General features: G+C 44.1%; 1 protein-coding gene across 1 annotated transcript in view; it reads right to left on the reverse strand.

The window, feature by feature from the left end:
* The window catches only part of LOC138261244 (C-type Lectin CRL-like), a 33543-nt gene extending 13289 nt beyond the window's left edge, over nucleotides 1-20254 (reverse strand). The window contains exons 1-4 of the mRNA XM_069210011.1: nucleotides 20089-20254; nucleotides 12348-12517; nucleotides 7445-7576; nucleotides 793-898 (exon numbers count right to left, since the gene is read on the reverse strand). Coding sequence (XP_069066112.1) covers nucleotides 793-898; nucleotides 7445-7576; nucleotides 12348-12517; nucleotides 20089-20146 — 466 coding nt within the window. The 5' untranslated portion in view covers nucleotides 20147-20254. The remainder of the gene's footprint in view (nucleotides 1-792; nucleotides 899-7444; nucleotides 7577-12347; nucleotides 12518-20088) is intronic.
* Between the last annotated feature and the right edge of the window lie 441 nt (nucleotides 20255-20695).

Below are 20695 nucleotides of genomic sequence, written 5' to 3' on the forward strand. Positions count from 1 at the left end.
TATATATATAAAAAAATAATAAATAAAAAATATATATACATTTACGCTCTTGTAAGCTTTACACTGTCTCCGCATCACCCTATGTCTCTATCAATCTATACTCTATCCCCACTCTGACTCATCCCAAACCCATTCTACTAGCTTCATCTCCAAAATAACCCTGCCTAAGCTCTTCCCTTCTCTACCACATCTAGCTCACCCCAAACCTCAGTTTACTAGCATGATCTCCCAAACAACCCTAATAAATTCTTCCTCATTTATCTCACCTTTGACTCATCCAAAACCCCTCCTGCTACTATGATCTCCCTAACCCCTTTCCACACACTCTTCCCTCCTCCATCTCTCCTTTACTCATCCCAAGCCTCATCCTATTACTATAAACTCCCAATTAACACTTCTGGATTCTTCCCTCCTCCACCGCTCCATTACTCCAGTCAATCCAACTAACAAACTCACATATCCTCTGCTCAAATTAACTCATAACAATACTAAAACTGTGCTCATATTTCCCTATACTAATCCACCACTAATTCCTCTTGGGCTCCGGAGTAGCGTGCTACTTGCCTTAAATCGCTTCAGGGGCAGTAAGCGCTATACAAATACTATTGCATTTAGAATTACAATTTTTAAGTTGATTCTAAGGTGGAATGCCGTCTGATACTCAGGTGCGCAAATGAACCCCATCCTAGGCTAAGGGCCCAGTGGTCTTTAAATTCTCTCATTCATTCACTCATATGATATTCTCAAGCATGTTCAATGATGGAAAATGGCGGTGTGTATGTTTTTTCTTACCATACATGTGAACACACTCTTCATTTTTGCAGAAGTAATCTGGCTGTCCCGGGGCCCAGTTCTTGTAGTTGAATTCAGTTCCGTCCGACCAAATAAAAATCTTATCCTGACGAGGGAGAAAGTGAGTTCACAGCAGAATTAATGAGAGATCAGGAGAAGGAGAAAGTGTAAAGAAGGAGAACATAACTCCCTAATACCACCCATGAGATGTGTTCTTTTTTGTATTTATTTTATTTTCTAATAAAATTGAGGAAGATCAACCAGGAAGCTGTTACAAAAGTAAAGTGACTCGTTTAATGCTTTGGGATGTTGTAGGGGATGTGGGGCCAGAATTTACATTAATTTAGAGACTGATACCTGGTGTGGGCGGCACATTAATAATGTATTTTTCATATAGGGCTTAATTCTACACTTCTGCAAATCTAGATGCTGTAAATCACATCACAGATATTGCTTTTAACCAATTTAACAGTACTCACTTTACTTACCCTTGGCTGATTGGTAAATTTACCGACTCTAGTTGAATCGAAGGGTGTGCTGTTCCACAATTCAAAATTTTGACCTGTTAGCAGCAACCATTTAATCCAGCACACCATCTTGACGCCAAGCTCCCGCTTTGGTATAACACATTTAAGGCCAGATATACGAACCCTGTTTGCATTTCTTAACGGTCCAAATCAGTATTTCAGGCCATTAAGAAATGCAAACTGGGCTTTCCCAATGTACAAAGCCCTTGAAGGAATTGCAAATTGCGATTTCTACCCTGTAGAAATTGCAATTTGTGATTCCCAGAATAGGAAATGCAAATAGGGATTTCCTTTTTGCATTTTCTATTCAGATCTACCATGCATTTCCAAAATGTGATTTGGGCATTTTGGAGAATCACTTACCACTGACTGAAGTCAGTGGTAACCAGGTACAATAAAAAAAAAAAAGCACCCAAGGTGATTTTTTTAATTGCAATAGAGCACACATATGCCCCGTAGGCATATGTGTGCGCTACAGGTGCACCACTATTTTTGTGGGGCACCTAGGGGGGCCTTTTTACCATTGCCATCCCTGGTTTTGCATTTCCTAAACAGTGATTTCTTAATAAAAAAATTGCTATTTAGGAAATGCAAAAATGGCCCATTGACTAAAATGCAATGAGATTTCAAAATACCAATTTCCTAATAGCGATTCCTACTTTGTAGGAATCGCTATTAGGAAATCTATACCTTTGTACATAGCATTTTGCATTTCTTAAAGAGTGATTTCTATGAAGTCGCTATTTAAGAAATGCAAAATTGCATTTTCGTAGATCTGGCCCTTAGAGACAATACTGAGAAAATGATGATAGTAAATTGGGCAAGGACAAAGGGAGTCCAAGAATTGTGTACATTCCCTGTTTGATTCAACTAGAAGCCATTTGGGGTGGTGAGTGCTGGGCATGTTTGCGCCACAAAGTCCAGACAGTGTTGGGTGAATCAAGGCTACTGCTTCAGCAGCGTAGGGAGGAGATCTTTTAGGGCTTCTCTTAATAAAGAGAAGAAAGAGGTAGCCCTCAGGTGGTTTTCAGAATGCAGAGAAGTGTCCTATTGGCAGGGTGGAGATTCTGAGCTGGAGTATATTGTATGAGCCCCCCTCTGGAGAAGGTTGGAGCAATGGCGAAGGAGGTATCAGGTCATTAGGTCAAAGGGGAAAATGAGTATGTGGGAGACCAACCAGGAGGATGTTGCAATTGTCAATATTGCCTTTACAGGTGATATGATGAGTACTTTTGGGGGGGTGAGGGAGATGCAGGGACATGTTGTACGACAAGTTAGATTTAGTTCGATTTAGAATTATTTAATTCAGTTTAGTAATTACAGACACATAACCTTTTCCTTTGTGGGCTAGAAGCAAATGTGTCAAGTTACCTGGCAGCTGGTGTAAGTAACAGTGGTGGAGACCAAGGGCCAGATGTATCAAAAAACCAAATTGCATTTCTTAAATAGCGAATTTTAAGAAAATCGCTATTTAAGAAATGCAAAATGGTATGTATGATTTTTGCGATTGGGTAATAGCGATTTCTTAAAATTTGCAAATGCTATTACCGAATCGCAAATAGAGAATCCAACTCCATTTGCACCTATGGGCCTGCTGCGAATAGTTTTGCATTTCCTAAATTGCGAATTCCAGTTAGGAATTCGCAATTTAGGAAATGCAAATCCCAGGGTGCTGGGGGCCTAAGGCCCCCTCTGCTGCACCCCAAAAATATTTTTACGGACATGCATGGGTGCGCTACATGTCAATTTTAAAAATGCATTTAAAATGCATTTTTAAAATTTGCACATGGTTACCACCAAACTTTTGTTGGTGGTAATTGCATTTCCTAAATGCCTAATTCGCATTTAGGAAATGCTTGATACATGTGCTTAAGAAATCGCAAATAAGGATTCCTTATTTGCTATTTCCTATTTAGAGAATCACGATTTGCGATTCTCTAAATGGGGTCGCAATTTTAAGGAATCGTTATTTTAGCGATTCCTTAAAATTGCACTGCGAATGCCTTTCATACATTCTGAAAGGCATTTTTGCATTCGCAAAAGGCCAAATTTGGCGATTCGCACCGTTTGCGAATGCAAAATCGCTTGATACATCTGGCCCCAAATGCGGTGGTTGGGTGCTGGGGTGGAACACCGCACTAAGGTCCTTTACCTAAGGAGCTGTAGGCTGGGTGGCAACAAGGAACAGAATAAAACAGGAGTAGATCTGTCAGGCGCCATGGAGGTGGTAAAGCTCATTAGCTTTAGCTGTGAGGAATTCAGCATCATTGAGCGAGAAGCCATTAAACAATCACTGATTCTTGTTTTGGGGCAGGTGGAGTTCGATAAGTGGAAAAGCAGTTTAGAGAGAAAACAGATGTGGATTCAGTGCACCTGGGGACCAAAACACATAGTGGAGTGGGCTGGTAGTGCTTTCAAAAAGGTGGGATGGGATCATCGAACAAGTTTGATGCTGCAGGAGAAGCCAAGGAGGATGAAAGATGGGGCGCTAGGGCGCGGGTACGTGACAAAAGGCCTGATTTATATTTCAGCGGATGGGTTACTCCTCCACAACGGTGACGGATGTCCCACCCACAAAATATAAATCCCATTGGAACCAATGGGATTTATATTTCAGTGGATGGGATATCCGTCATCGTTGTGACTGAGTATCCCGTGCGACAAAATCTAAATCAGGCCCAGAGTTTGTTGCATTTGATAGTGAGTTCTTATTACAGTAAAGTGCTTTGGAAGAAGGGTGGAGAGGCTTTGAGTAGGTTGCATTTGGAGCAATATTAAGTTAGATGATTGACAGTGCAAGGTTTTCCAGAAAGAAAGATGATAAAGGTTCTGGGGATCAGTTTCTTAAAATACCATTGGCAGTACAAGAGTAGTTTTAAACCGCTGGAAAACATGGATGAAATGGACACAATGAGTAGGAGTCAAATGTTTGATGATGTGTGGGCTGAAGTGGCCAGAGTGGACTCTGAATGGTGTGACAGAGGTGAGTACAGAAATTAGTTTTGTGGGTGATGTGGTGGTGGAGAGAAAACAAGTTGGGCAGTGTGAGTGGGAAGCAAGGTTGTGTGTATTGTGGAGGGGAAGAGAGTGGTGAGAGTAGGTGCACTAACTACATAGGACGTGTTGGATTCCTGCCCTTGGGTGACAAAGGTCAGTGGACATAACACATATAGACATCGCTGAGGTGTCTCTGCCCCACTGGTGCCCATTCAAGGTCCCTGACAAGTCAGTGTGGGGAGCAGAAATATGAGGTTAGCTTTTTTTGCACAAAAATTCTGGCACCCAAGACCCAGAATTCTCTGGGACAGGCACCCATGTCAGGGAGTGAAGAAGGAGTAGCTGCATGAGCTGTGCTACTGATCTGGGAAGGTAACATATTGGGGCTTCTATGAAATGATCATGACCACCCCCTGGTAAGACACTAGGGGGCATATTTATACTTTTTTATGCAAAACTGCACTAACGCAGTTTTGCATCAAAAAGTATAGCACCGGCTTGCGCCATTCTTGAGCGCCAGCCGGGCGCCATATTTATGGAAAGGTGCAAGCCGGTACAAACGGTGGGCTAACATGAAAAAAAAATTATGTTAGTCAGGTAGGGGTGGCGGTATGAGAGAAGGGGGTTTTGCACCAAAAAATTACGCTAGGCTGGATAGAGGCAAAAAAAATGGCTCTAACCAGCCTAGCGTCATTTTACGATGCAAAACCATCCATACCACATGACTAAGACAGGAGTCATGCCCACCACCCAAATGGCCAGCACAGGGGATCTGTGTCCACTGGGCATGGCCATTGCACCCTGTGCCATGCAGGGGGCACGGAGTTGGGCCCCCGATGGCACTTTAATTAAAAAATAAAATACTTGCCTATACTTACCCTACTTAGCTAGGATGGGGTTCCCCATCCTCCGGTACCCCTCTGGTGTGGGTGTTCCTGGGGCTTGAGGAGGGCACCTGTGGACCCATTCCATGGTGTTTACCCATGGAATGGGTCCACAGGTCCCCTAACGCCTGGTCTGACCCAGGCGTTAACTAAGGGTGCAAAGCAAGCTTTGCACCAGTATTTAGCCCCTACTCCCACCCGTGCGCCATTTTAGCACGGGGATAAATATGGGGATATGGGATTAGCACCATTTTTTAGATGGGAACGCCTACCTTGCATCTCATTGACGCAAGGTAGGTTCACACATCTGAAAAATGGTTCAAACTTCTTTGCATATTTGGAACTTCAGCAAAAAGACTAAAAGCATATTAGTGATAATCCTTGCCATACTGGGGGATTCGAGTGCAAGATTATTCCTACTACTTCACTACTCTGTGGTACTTCTTAATACAAAAGGGATAGAGGTGAGCGTAACTCGCACAATTTGTGATAGCGTAATTACATGAAATTACTGCAAAATTATGTCAGATTAGGCTCCAGGGCACCCACCCTTTACTGGCCAGACCCCAAGGGATGGGGTCCCCCAGGCCAATATTGCCCAAGGGTGGGGTGCTGCGTTCCAAATAATAATTGGATAGGCCCCTGGGGGATGGGACCCTGAGGACCAATATTGGCCTGGAAAGGGGGCTGCGTCCCCTCCTCCCCATTTACAATATGGCCAGGCACTGGGAGACGGGTTCTCCGGGGCTGAAATCATTCCAATAAAGGGGGCTGTGTGCCCCTCTCACAGAAATTAAGTGAAGGGCCCTGGGGGATGGGGTCCCCGGGGCCAAATACAACCAAGGGAGGGGGGGGCTACGTACCCCACTCACCTAAACAATGTAATGGGCCCCAGGGATGGATCCTAGAGTAGAAATCGACCTGGGGAGGGGGTCTGTGCCCCTCTCCCGGGTTGGTTGCCTTTGAGGCCAGGTCTTGTGGCCAACACTGCTTCACACAGAGCTAAAGGCTGTGCACACTATGGGGTTGGCTACATTCAGGGGGTTGACTGCATTCTGGGGGTTGGCTTCATGCCGGAGGTGTTTGCCCGCATGGTCTGGCTGCAGGCCAGTCCTAGCAGCAAAACCCCCGCTGCACACAGCTGATTTTATATATAAATATGTACTCTAGTATGACTTTTCAACCTATTTTAAGAGAAATTAGACTGCACTAAAATTCATATAATTTACCACCATTTCCCCTAAAAATTATTAGGGACCTTTCAAAGCCTAAGCCTTTTAGCAAATTTAAATAAAAAATGTATCATAACCTTGAGAAAACATGCATCGATGTGCATGCCAGCTTGCTGCCACCACTTTCCAAGATCACCAGCTTCACCCTCAGTTTGTACCACACTGCCCATTTTTGCCCTTCCTACACTGCCATCCTTCAGCCCCGCCTCTGACAATGCTTCCTTTAACGCAATGTTTTCACACAAAGCCTTCTGCCTTCCTGTCTTTCACTGAGTCCACTTTACCTCACTTCCGGTCAGCTGCCACCTTGGTCCAGGGTCTTGCCTTGCAGCTCAGAGCCTAGTGAAAATTGAAGCTAGCTCCCCTGAGTGAAAAGGGTTATGTGGGAGATGTTTTGAGGAGTCAGAGGTAAGACTGGAAGTTAAGAGACCTAAGGGAGCTGTGAAAGTATGATTGTGGTGCGTAACAAATGTATTATACTTGTCAAGGGTGATCCCAGTGAAACAGTGAGGCCTGGAGATTGTATGATTCATCTGCGTGCTGTGCAGTTGTGGTGGCACTGCTAAGATATATGCACTTTACGAGTTGTGAGGAGCAGCTGTTCGGCCATCTTTGGAGAGGGTGGCACTTCTGAGACTTGGGGGGAGAGGACAGCGGAGCTAGGGCTGGGGAAGAGCGTGGCCAGGTCGCTAAAGTTCTTCAGGCACAAAAGTAGTTTTCTACAAAATTCTTACAAAATAAAAATACCTTTCATACTCTCATGTAGAGAGACATTGACTAGAAGGCCAAAGTGGTACCACACTTTGTAACTCAGAAGTTCTGTTCCGAAGACCTAAAATTCATAATATCGATGAAAATCATTCTGTTTTATGTTTGATCAATAGCAAAACAGTTCCTAAGATGTTTCTAGCAAGAGGGATCACCTGTTAGCCCTCATCAGTCTCAAAAGCACTAGTCCCTTCCATTGCCATAGATATCAGCACAATGCACCACGTTGGTCTGACAAACGTACCTGCCGCAGATAGATCCCCCCTAACCAGGCGTATGGGGAGTTAGCCTGGAACAAGCCACGCAGTTGATAGTTCTGTTTTCGGGAGTGCACGGAGGCCAGACGCCCACCACGGATCTTGCGCCTGCAGAACATCTAGATCAACGTGGGGTTCAAGTAAAGAGAGAGCAGAGGGAAAGAGTGGGAGAGAGAGAGAGAACATCAGTAGCAGCAAACATAATACCATGTATACATTTCCATCATTTAATGGATACATCTGAGAATTCCATACGTTTGTTCATGAAGACAGGAATCGGACAAGCAACTGCTTGCATGTTGGGACTCCTGGTAACGCCCTCGCTATCCTGGTTCAGCGGGGTCATGAAGGCAGTGGCAGGATCAGAAAGTCAAGAAATCTCTGAGAACCACCTTTACTTTCTGCAGTTTCCATCTTTTGCCCCTTCCTTAGCCCATAGCAGTAAATCAGAGCCTTTTGAGGATCTAAGGATAGGACAAGTACATGTGTGAAATGGCCGTCCCGCCACTTCCCCGATGGGCTGCAGGATTTGGGGTCTATATTCAGCAAACCTCAGGCGACTATGATCCAAACCTGGAAGCCTCTAGGGTTCCATTCTCGCCAGAAACGACCCTCTTGGTCTTGTGACGCAAAGAAACATCCTTTTGCAGGTAGCTTTTTCTTCCAGGCAGGAAAAATTAGCAACCTATAAAATGGTGCTACCGGGCATCTAAACGCACATGCACAAAGAAAGTCCCTTCTGCTGGTGAACAGAGTCAGATACTGGAGTGGCAGTGAAAAAAGCAGTACTAGAAAGTACGAAGGAAGATCATTATGCCATCTGTGTACACAAATGCCTACTAAGAAGTTGGAGCACTGGTCAGGTATGGGTGCCTTTCAGATTGCATGAGATCCCAGCCTGGTAGCCCCTGCTACCTGCTGCTCAGGACCTCTCAGCAGGAAGGTCAGAAGAGTGGGGATGAGGGGACAAGAGGGGGGTAGATATGGGGTGGGTAATATGGTGGCAGTTGTGCTTTTACTGAAATGAGTTATCCATAACTGGGCATTTAAATTCTTCACACTACACTGGTGCTGTTCATTTCTGGGTAATGGGCATTTTCACATAACTGTCAATGGAGCTGTACAAACCGGGCAATGAGGAACCCTTCGATCAATGGTGTTTTACATACTGGGGCAAATTGGTTTCTGGCATGGCACTGTTACTACGCATACCTTTGCAATATGTACTCTGGCATGAAAGTGTTACTGCACATACTTTTGCAATACGTACTCTGGCATGACAGTGTTACTACACATACCATTGTAATATGTGTTCTGGCACGACAGAGTAACTATATACCTTTGCAATATGCACTCTGGCATGACAGTTTTACTACACATACCATTGTAATATGTACTACACATACCATTGTAATATGTGCTCTGGTACGACAGTGTTACTACACATGCTTTTGCAATATCTACCCTGGCATGTCAGTGTTACTACAGATACCTTTTCAATATATACTCTGGAATGAAGTGTTACTACACGTATATTTGCAATATGTACTCTGGCATGACAGTGTTACTACACATACTTTTGCAATAAGTACTCTGGCATGACAGTGTCACTACACATACTTTTGCAATAAGTACTCTAGCATGACAGTGTTACTACACATACCTCTGCATAATGTACTCTGGTATGACCATGTTACTGTAGTGCAGACTATCAACCCTTAGTTTCTCCACATTTCCAAGATCCAGATAGCAACCTGGACATTGCTCTGAGATGCAGCATCTTGGGAAAAGACAGTGCAACCCTTTCTGCTACTGAGAAATGAGGTGACGTAGAGCTTAAGGAAGATAGAGCCTGCCTCTTAATATCTAGCCTAAGGCCCTTAAGAATACATAACTCCATCAAGTTTTTTTTTATTCATTAAATTGGGTTGTAATGTGCCAACATGTCGCCAACTCCACTGTGTAGCTCATTGATGAAGAGATGAACAAATATGAAAAATAATCAATCATAATTTCTCTGAAGGAGCCAGTACTGAGTTTGTAAAAGAAAGAGTGATTGTGCCTTAAGCTATGCTCAGTCGCCTGTGGCCGTCTCTATTAAATGTCAGCGCTCCGAATACAAAGACTGCACAATCTTCCATCCACCTCAGGCCTCTTTAATCCTCTACCCGACACTCCCTGCCCCTTTATCTCACTCTTCAAAGTTTCTGCTATCTCTCTTTTTGACGGCTTTCCATTTGTTCTCTCCCTCAGTCTTTCCTTTTTGTGTGTTTTCCCTTTCTTAATCTTGGAGAATGTCTGATGAGGAAAAAATAAATGCTGGTCCCTAAAAAGGAGTGCCGGTGGCCACTCTGGGTCAAACTAAGCCCTGGAAGGAGCTTAGTGGAGTGAAGTCATGAAGTGAAATATGATGAGGCTGTTAAAAAAGGGGGTTCCTTAAGGTTTAAAGCCTCCTGTAATACTTTGTCTTCAGAGGTTTTTTAAATGCCCTGATCTCTTGCTGTTTCCCCAGTGCACCCTCCATTCTGTGCTTTGCAGTGTCAAACAGTCTGGAGCTCCTACAACTAAGGGGGAAACCAGAGGGTAGAGTTATGAAAAGTGGCACTGCAGCTAGTGCAGCACCACTTTTCTTGCACCCCTTAGCGCCCCCTAAATGCCACCATGTGCGCGCCAAATTTAAAATGCGCACACCATGGCGGTAGTCAGTGTGACTGGCATCATCATTTTTTATGCTAGTTTGACGCTTTGCAGGATTAGCGTAAAAAATGATGACGCTAATCCTGCAAAGCATGCAAAAGCCTATTGTAACCAATGGGAGTCTCTTTTTAACGCCTGCACTTAGCAGGTGTTAAAAAATGCCAATAAAAATGGCGCAGAGGAATCTCATAGCTTCCTTTGTGCCATTTTTACGGCCCCCCTAATGGCAGAACGCCCCCCTTGCATACATTATGCAAGGCACAGGCATAATGTGGCACAAGGGGTTACACAGTGGAGCAATACATGCATTGTGCCACTTTGTAAAGATGGCATGGCGTTTTCGCCCTTTTAATTCCACATTAACGTAAAAAAAATGACGCTAGTGTGCTGTTGAATGGGGCAAGCCCACCATAAATCTGTACCCAGGTGTTTAGTGAGTGGTCAGTTTATGGCGGTAGAGCGGACTGTGTCCCAGGAAGGATTTGACTATGGTGCATTGTACTTGGAAAACAATGTTTTGTTGAACTAGTAGCCAGGGCCATTGTTTCAGGACTGGGGTGAGATACATCTCCCACCTGGTTGAGAGATGCAGCCACAGCTGTGTCTGCTTTAGGTACCACTACTTTATCTCCTCGGTTGATGTTGTTTCTGCAGTGCGCGACCATCTAACGTAGGGATGAGATGGTAAACAGCCCCTGTAGTGCTAGTTCTAAATTAGCTTTAGATAAGAAGCATTTGTTTGCTAACCAAGAAGGCTAGAAGTAATCGATGTTGTTACAAATATCATAATTTAGGTTTAATGGGATTTATGTGTAATAGGAAGAACCTAGAAAATTGTGGAATACGGTCAACTTGTTATAACCTTGTTCATTTTATGTCAAAATTATGCACTTTTTTCAGTTTATTGATCTTTCCCAGGTGTATCTTATGTTCCACGAATACAACCTATTCCCCTCCTAAACCTCAATCCTATAAAAAAGAACTATGTATCAATGTCTGACTGTATAAACATATAGGTTGCTTTGTATCAAAGAGGCCCTCTACCTCTATATGGGAGCTTGGAAACGATAGAAGCTCATCTGTATCCGTGGAGGGTTTACACAGTTCAGTGGTGCACTGGGATTACAATTTACCTTTCACAGTTTCATGAGATTTCACACATATTTACAGTTTCAGACACTAAGGGATTAAGGGCCTGATTTAGAGTTTGATGGAGGGAATTAGTCCATCACAAACATGATGGATATCCATTATAGCCTATAAAACTTGCAATACGGTGGGCGGGATATCCGTCACATTTGTGATGGTGTCACACCTCTGCCAAACTCAGGCACTGAGTTATTTGCACAGTATGACACAACACTGCTGTTTAGACCTATTGCAAGCACCCTCCCATCACCTCTTGTGCTTTTCATGTACCGCTCTAAGTGGAATGGGTATGCCCAGACGTGGGTCCAATGCGCACTGTCTCACTGGAACCAAGCTATACCCAGATGACAAGCCCATAACTAGGGCGAAACCGGTCCTGGGTTGCTTGTGTTCCGGGTCAGGGTGGACCTGGCTTGGCAGTTCAGAATGGACAGTTACCGTGAGGATCAGGGTCAAGACTGATTTGCTTATGTCTGGGTCCAAAATGAGGCTGCAGGACGGGCAGAAGAACGATGGGTTGGAGTTCTACCCTGAGCTATTTCATTGGTTAGACTTTTTGCAAAAAGCATCTCATCACCTTTTGTGTTTTTCATGTGCAGTACTGCTGGAGCCAGGATTAGAGCCCATGTTTACGCATCGCATATCCTACCTACAGATATACAATACTAAATTATTATTCAATGTGTACCTGTCCCTCTCACTTGAACTTATTGGAAACTGAGTTCCTTCAAGAGACATGGGTTTCTGAGGTCTACCTACTGGCAGGTGCTCTATAAAAACAGTTTTCCAGGTAAACAGATTACGCACCTCCTTGACCAGTGGCGTCCCGTTGTATGATAAGTGGACTCTCACCAACTTCCATCAGCCCTACCTCAGATCACTCATCTTTAGGACAAAACTCCAGATCCCAACTTCCTCCCAGCTTCTTTCACAGAATTATTTATACTATGTAGCCTAGCTGATCCCTACCTAATTGTATATCAATTCCACAAATATTTGCTCATTAAACAGGGATTAATATATATAAGATATAGCTATACACACCTCAGCACTGGGAAATGTAAGCTTCTGAGGGAAGAATTTGTAACAGGTTGAGCCGAACTTGGTCCAGTCATGAATTCCACACACTGGGCACCGGTAGACATCAGAAGTGTTCAGCTTCGGTAAGGGATCAGAACCAGAGTGGTCCACCAGGTCCTCTTTAGGCATAATATCTGCAATAACCGGAGCAAAATATTCTGATTCATAAACTCTGTTGGCTCCATGTATGTAAAAATTATCTCTCTCTCTTCCTCTCTCTCTCTCTCTCTCTCTCTCTCTCTCTCTATATATATATATATATATATATATATATATATATAAAACACTTTACATACACAGAACCAACAGTTTAATTATTATTATTATTATTAGGAACTGTTATATTCAGTCAAACGCTCATCACACAACCATAGAGACAGGCCGCGACATGAAGCATGAATTAAGATGATTAACGCATTTCAACCGTAAAAGCGGCCTTCCTCAAAATCATCTGTAATCACAAAATCATTTATAGTAATCTAGCCTCACTCTGATGACTTGTGCCTGACTTAGAGTTTAGCAGAGGGGGATACTCCATAAAAAACATGACAGATACCTCGTCCGCTGTATTACACACAGACAAGATGCTCACAAACAATAGGAAAACAACATTCACATTTACTGAAAACAGACCTTCTTCCCACTTATGTCAATCACATTTCTCATCATCTGCATTCAAGATCTCATGTAAACAAGGTAAATAAATCAAAATATAGTATATGATAATTGCCTGAGAGTTTGTGTCATTAATAAACATGAGTTGACAATTCTCCTGAGTGCACGTGCCTTTTGTGTAACAGAGCAATTGCTTTTTAGATTATGAAGCTGTGTACCATGCCTGACATCACACAACACCCTTGTAGGGCAGGATTCTGCACAAAACGGTGGCATCTTCTTGGATAAATACCCAGGGAAGGATTCATTCTGGAATGATGCTCATTTGTCAGAAATCAAACCTCAACTGGAAGCACTTACAGATATAAAAAGGCAGGTGCTCAAGTTCAAGGTCCACTACTGTAAAGTACTAATCATCCTAATTTCTTTGCATTTTCACCTTAAAAAGTTATCTCTAAACTTTGATGGAGGTGTTTGCATCCCTGCGTTTTTTTAGCACAATATCTCAAGTAGTGCCTGTGACAAGTGGGCTCTTTCTTCTCAACTGCTGCTGAGAGGCAACCCCCGCTATGCTGTGCGTGGTGCGGGGTTGGGTGATTATAGGGGGCTGGCTTCAATGACTGGCCACAGTCCAGCCCTGCGGCCAACTGCTACCGCACCATCAGTTAAAGAGAAATTAAGGGCCAGATGTAGCATTGTTCCAAATTGCGACTTGGAATTTGCGAGTCCCAGCGACTCGCAAATTGCAACTCGCAATTTGGAATGCAGTAAGGTGTCTCAGACACCTTCTGCAAGTCGCTATGGGGTCGCAAAGACCCACCTCATTAATATTAATGAGGTGGGTCGCAAATTGCGACCCCATAGCGATTCAGGGCACTCACAGGGATGGTGGCCTGCTGGGAACAGCAGACCACCATGTCCGTGACTGCTTTTAAATAAAGCAGTTTTTTTTTTTTTCAAAGTGCAACCCGTTTTCCTTAAAGGAAAACGAGCTGCACTTTGAAAAAAAAACTGAAACCTTTAGTTTCGGTATTTTTCAGGGCAGGTAGTGGTCCATGGGACCACTGCCTGCTCCGAAAAATTATTTTTAATGCCAGACACAAAGGGGAAGGGGTCCCATTGGGACCCCTTTCTGTTTGCGACTTGGTTACCATCCACTTCAAGTGGATGGTAACTGCGAGTCCATTTGCAACCGCATTCGCGGTCGCAAATGGAATTACACCCCTTCCTATTTGCGAGTCGGAAATGCATTTTGCGAGTCGGTTCCGACTCGCATAATGCATTTCTACATTGTAAAGTGGCTTTAGCGACTCGCAAACAGCGATTTTCGCCGTTTGCGAGTCACTAAACCTTTGCTACATCTGGCCCTAAGTTCCTATACAAAACATAAATAACTCACCAATTATAATATGCTATATGAATCAAACTCCCACCATAAAGTGACTAGGGTCTCACATTCGAAAACACAGATACTTCAAATGCATTTATTGATGACATCGCAAATTACATCAGTGACATCACTAATGTGCTTATGTTTCACTACGTAAACTGATTCAAGGTTGTGTCAATGAAGTAACTTTGTTGGCCTAGTTTCATTAGTATGAGTACTTCACATATACACACGTGCACTATATAGGGAGGCTGCCTTTCTGCATTTCATAGCAGACACTCTTCCACTGTTTCATGTGATAAACTAGTGGCTTCTGGGTATCGTAGTCCTGATTTTTTTCCATTGAACTAGTTAGAGTCACACAGCTGAGTAAATTGATAGCCAGGGATTGGAAATCGGCTACATGACATCGAGTGAGTGGCATCTCTGTTTCTGCAAAGCAGAGTTAAACAGGGACATTATGACACAACCTCTTGGTGGTACTAAGTTACAACATATAGATTAAAAATGATCTGTTTATTGGTCTAGGAGGCTTGGATCACTGAAAACTCTCACATTGTTCCTACTTGTTTTTGTGAGAAGTTTTAAATAGATGTTGTTCCTTATTTAATCCATATTACATAATCGAGGGCTCTTCAAGTCCAGTGCTTAGGTGGGTAAAACAGTGTTTCCTTTAGCTTAAATATGGTTTTAAACTTGGTATTTAATTTATTGTTTCCATCTTATTTGTGTTAGATTAAATCAGGTGCAGAAAATCATTAATGTCCCAATCATTTTTTTTAAATTCACAAATGGTGCGCCAAGTTTCTCTGTACTTCTCATGTGAGAATACAGACATATCTGAATAATGCTATCATGTCCTGCACCTCTTGTGCCCTTGTGAACTGGCGATAGCCAAGACCTTTTGATTTTACTAAAATTATATATGTATTATATTCTTAATAGGAGCTTCCATCCAGCCCTCTTTATCCATCGGTCAGTCGTGTGTCAGCATGGGCAGTGGGTCATTCCATTTGTCACTGCGAGTGATTGCATTCTGCTCATTCACAAGGAGCACACCCACATACAAATTAGTTCCCTTCAGTGCCAAGAATTACTACAGGAATGTGTGTGATTTTTTAGACCAAAAAATATTTTTGATTTTAGCAATTTTTTATATAATAGTGAAGGCCGGCAGCTCCTTCAACAATAAGGTTTTATAAAAAAAACACTGGAATACAAAGCAAACTTGGACAACGCCAAAAGGTTGGCAGAAAATGCCAGACCTATTGGCTTTGCCAATGCTTTTTCATTCGTGCTTCTAATAGAATAGCTGCTTCTCGGTTCTAGCTCGTCGAAAGTTGTTCCTTAATGCCAAGTAGGGTACCTGTTTGCAAGAAAATATTTTACTTCCGTCTTCGTGTCAGTGTCCTGGAACGCCTGTTTTACTCAGACCTACTTTATCGACTGCTCGACATCAAGGATTTATCCGTCGGTGATAAGTGAGTAAAGCTTCAACTGGGGCATGGTTTCAGGGGTTTTTGGGGCGTGACACCTCCCAAATGCACTCTTGGCATGAGAACAGAGTGTGGGGGGGGGGCTGAGTCGGGTCTCCTATGTTTTTTGTTTTTTTCCATCGTTTGATAAGAGGTTTTAACTTGTTAAATGTTTTTGATCAGGACATTTTACAGAATTGTAAAAGGAGTGCACAGGTCTAGCATTTTAAATTCATTTTCTGCGGGACTAAGGAATCTAAAAGCATCACTCAGATTCCAGGGGTGGTGAACCATGATGGATGCAATACCTTACAATTTCATGTCGATTAAAACCTCAGATGAGGTTTAGAGATAATTTGCATCTCTCTATGGAATGTGACAGAGGCCAGGCAACGCCAGGCAACGCACGTGTGAATCCTGACCATGTAACCGCCCTTCTTCACCCCCTCCTCTGCACTAGTATTGCAATACAGAAGCGGTTTGGGCTACAGAGTTCATGTGATGCCTACCTAGGCATGCAGCATTGCTGACACCCCCACTTTCTAATCCCCTCGCCCCCCCCGACCGATGCCCCTTCCTGGTTCACATTCATTTAGCATTGTTATGTGAGATGGGGGTGTTATGCACGCCAAACCCGTAGCCTCTCTGCGCTGGATGTGCTTTTCACTACAGCGCCCTGCTCTCCTGCACAGCGCTGCGGTGCCCTCTGGACGCTAGATTATGACATACAACTCTCAATAAATAAATAAATATTGGTTAAGTATGTCCATTTGTATTGGAGAATCTTACTACCAAGACAAGCACTTTTCATGTAGCGACCCCAGGCAGCCAAGATGGATGATGGCTGACTTTGAATTTTGGTTAATAACATATAGTTGGTATGCCTCACTTGTCCATGTCCTCCCGTGATGCCAGTCAAGATTGGAAACGCACAACTGCACGCAGTGGCATAGCTAGGGGGTCATGGGCCCCAGTGCAAGCACTGAAAATACCCACTAGCTGTTAATTAGGTAGTAAAACCACAGCATTAATCCGGGCTGGATGGACCGTTCGGGCCTGTGGACCCCGGTGCACTGCACCTGCTGCACCACTACTTCTTACGTCCCTGCCTGCGTGTGGTTCCTTAGACCATCTGCCACGGCCTGCATTCTGATCTGAGTGTTCCCATCTCTATGCTCTGAAAATCATCTGCTGACATATCTTTGTTATAATTGTATTTGTAATCGTATTTAATTAATGCCAGAGAGGCATGCGAAAAGTTGTTTTTTTTCTAAAAATGAATGTTCTGATTAAATAAAAAGCAGGCATAATTTCCTCAATGAGCACGTATTATTCAGTACACGGAGGGGGGCTGCATGTATGTGAGACATAATTTGTCCCCATGTCTCCTGCCCTCTGATCAAGATAACACAATCGACGTCTGCTTACAAATTCTCATTTACATGGAAAAATGTACATTTTGCAGTAGGTCTGCCCCTATTCCCAATCAAACCCCCCAGTCCACCCACATTTGCTACTAACACGTTTACTTAACTGTGCAGAGACTGAGCAGTCGAGGCAGAGAACTCCACACACATAGGCAATGTAGGGGCATACAACTCTGCACACAGTTTGAGAATTGCAATTTGTGTTACCTTTTGTAGTACTACAAAACATACTATGAAGTTCAGTTTGTGAATCAGGCCAAAGGACCCTTCTTTTGAGGCTCCCGCCCATCTGGGCCTGTTTTGTTAATTAGCAAAAACAACAAAGCAATGGAAGGAATGGTGAAATTAATCTCAGCCAATGGTGACTACCCGGGCCGATTTCCAGGCCATCGTTTTTTATCAGCCACGCCAGAGAGACACCTGTCAAATGCACTTGTCTTGGCTATGATCCCATAGGAATTTGGGCAGGACTGTTCCTATTACATCCATCCAAGACTGATTTGAATAGAGCAGGTCCCTGTCTAGAGAGGCATTGTGGGTGAAAAACGATGGTCTGGAAAGCGGACCAGAGCAGATACCAGTGGCTAAGATTCATTCAAGCATTCCTTAATTCACTTTGTTGTTTGTTTCTGTGGTGACCCAGGCTGGGCGTAGGTAGCAGGTTATTCGTGATAGTTTACCTAATGGCTGTCCCATTCTTACAGCAAAGGCAGAAGTAAAGTGTTGATTTTCTCATTCCTGGCCTTGGCTTTGGGACACACAGTGTGATCCAGGCCAAGCCAGCCTCTCACTCTCAGATGTGGGAGATAGACTGATAAATACAGCCAGCCTGCTTTGTTTCCAAGATAAAAGCCTGAAGTTCTTCGCTTTGCCCTGGTGCTGCCTGCTGCCCTGCAGTTCTGGCCGAGAGTAGTCTCAGAGCTATCACAAAGAAATCAGGGGGGCTGCAAGGTGTGCATTAAAGTCCTCCAGAGACCTCCTCATCAGAGACAGTGGAACCCTGAAGCAAGCTTGACAAACCTGTTCCCCTGCAGCACCCACTAACCTTTTTCTAAATATGGGGATCCCACTTTAACCGACTCAAGTACCTTATACTCTGGGCAAAATAGTGCAAGGACTGGGCGTCTACCAGCCTGGCTTACTGGAAGAGTGGCCCGAGCCACAAATGTAGGTCCCATCCGACTCCGCTGGCCTCTGCAGCAGTGCAGACCTCATCCCCATGGACAGAGCACTCATGGCCTGGACCACATGGTGTGCTTCTGAATCTTTGTCCCATTTGGGCCTCATTAGTAAGGAGCTTGGGTCCTATGAAATAGTGACTTTGGCACCCGTGTCTGAGCATGCTCGCTTGCTTTCCTCAGTGCAACACGCTATTATAGCATGTATGCTCAGACGTGGGACCCGTACTCACTATGCCATAGGACTCAATCTTTGCTCTATTGTCGTAGCCCAGAAAGGCCAGATCGGTCCAGTTTTGCTTGTGTTACCTGTTAGAGGGGACCTAGCCTTACAGTTCAGGCTGGGCTATTAGTATTGTGGCTAGACTATGGCTCATTTGATTATTCCTAGTGCCTGAGGTGGCATGGTGGGCAAAAAAATGATTTATTCAAGCAATGCAACCATTATTTATTAGTATTCCTCACTATACAAAGCAAGGGCTCCTCCTGTGTCTGCAGGTCTCACTTGATTTTCTCTCTCTGCCAGCCTGGCACTCTCCTTTGTTACCCCCATCTCTTCGTCCTCATGGCAGTCTCACATTAGACTCTCCTGTGCTTACGTCTCAAGCCCCGTGGAGTCCCATCTGAAACGAACAGTACTCCCCCTTGACTCACACTGTGCCACAGCGTATTCCCTGACGCCCGCTTCTGTGCAGGCATGGCTCACTCATTATATGCCCTCTGTGCTCCAATAGCTCTCTTCAATGCCCTCAGTGTGTGCCAACATTGTAATCAATATGAACCCCCTCTTGTGTTCTTTATCCGCTCCCTCTGTGCCTCTTGACTTTTATCAGTGTCTCTGTATCAACAAGGCCAACCAGATACAATCCTGCGCTTCGTGCAGAAAACTTTGGGGCATATTTACTAGAACAGTGGCAGAGGCCAGAAATGCACCACATTTTCGAAATACAGTGCATTTCTGTCCTTTTCCATTGCACGGGGGCCCTTTTGGCTGCCTACCACCAACGCAGGTACCCTTAAACCATAGAGCAAGGGTGTCTGCGTTGCATGCAGTATTGTTTTTGTGCAGGATGGGGCACCTTTCTGCACAAAAACAATCCATGGATACGTTTTCCTCTTTCCATGTGTCCTGCAGAATGCAAGGAATAGAGATATTTCTCCTCTTTGCGCCTCCCCTGGGAGGCATAAGGTTTTGATGCATTCCCAGCTTTGCACATCCTTGGAAATCTGCGTATGTGTCAAAACTCATGGGTGTTACATGGGAAAACCCACTGCAATATCCATGAAATACCCCCCTGATGCAGAGTAAGCCAATGCAGCGACTTGCGCTGCCTTGCCTTACTCCGAATCTATGAGACCATGAAAAGCCACGCAGGGTGGCTTTGCGTGGCCACACAGATATGGGTCTGCTTTCAGTGCCACCCGAGCACCAAAAAAAGTCATGCTCCAGCAGCGCATGGGGCTTGTAAATTTGCCCATTCTGGTAGAAATCGTTCAGTCCATGCCAAGAAGGCCTCCAAATGACTCTCAGTTCTTGCAAGGCACTGCAGGATAATATCTGTGAAGGCCCCAGCTCCAGGCAGAATCAAGTGTTGGAAGAGTCAGATATTGTGCACTTACCCACGGTCTTGCAGGCCACCAGTCCCAGCAGGGAGATGACAATGAGCAGAGATTTCATCCTGGCCAAGTTGGAGACTTCTACCTCACCACAAATATCTGCAGAAGGTGTGTGCCTCTGGGTCGCAGTCTGAACCTACCACAGCAGGTCTGCCTTCTTCTCTTGTCTGGCGCAGTCCCTTTAAAGAAGAACTTTGCAGAAGTGCTTAGATAAGCCACCTATGATGCATCCCTTATCAATATCTCTTCACCGCCAGGCTTAACTGGATGTGGAGCAATCTCTGAAAGCACCCAAGAGTTGTCAACATCAGGCATTTCTCAAGCCCTCTCTGAGGACAGAGCAGGCGCGGTGCATGGTGGGAAATCCCCATGTCCTTCATGTCCTCTGAGGAGATGCCATGCCAGACAGATGCTCAAGTCCTCATGTGTGTTGGTGACAGTGATCGAAAAGCATATATCTTAGCTGTAGCGTGCAAATCATGCAATCCAAAAAGTGCTATGGGTTAACTTTAAATATTTATTTTGCATTAATATTTTTCCTAATTTCACTTTCACTTTTAAACTGCTGTGGACCCATGAATGGGTTTCCTAGGATAGAATACACAATATA

Source organism: Pleurodeles waltl, chromosome 2_1, assembly GCF_031143425.1.
Source record: "Pleurodeles waltl isolate 20211129_DDA chromosome 2_1, aPleWal1.hap1.20221129, whole genome shotgun sequence".
Classification (NCBI taxonomy): domain Eukaryota; kingdom Metazoa; phylum Chordata; class Amphibia; order Caudata; family Salamandridae; genus Pleurodeles; species Pleurodeles waltl.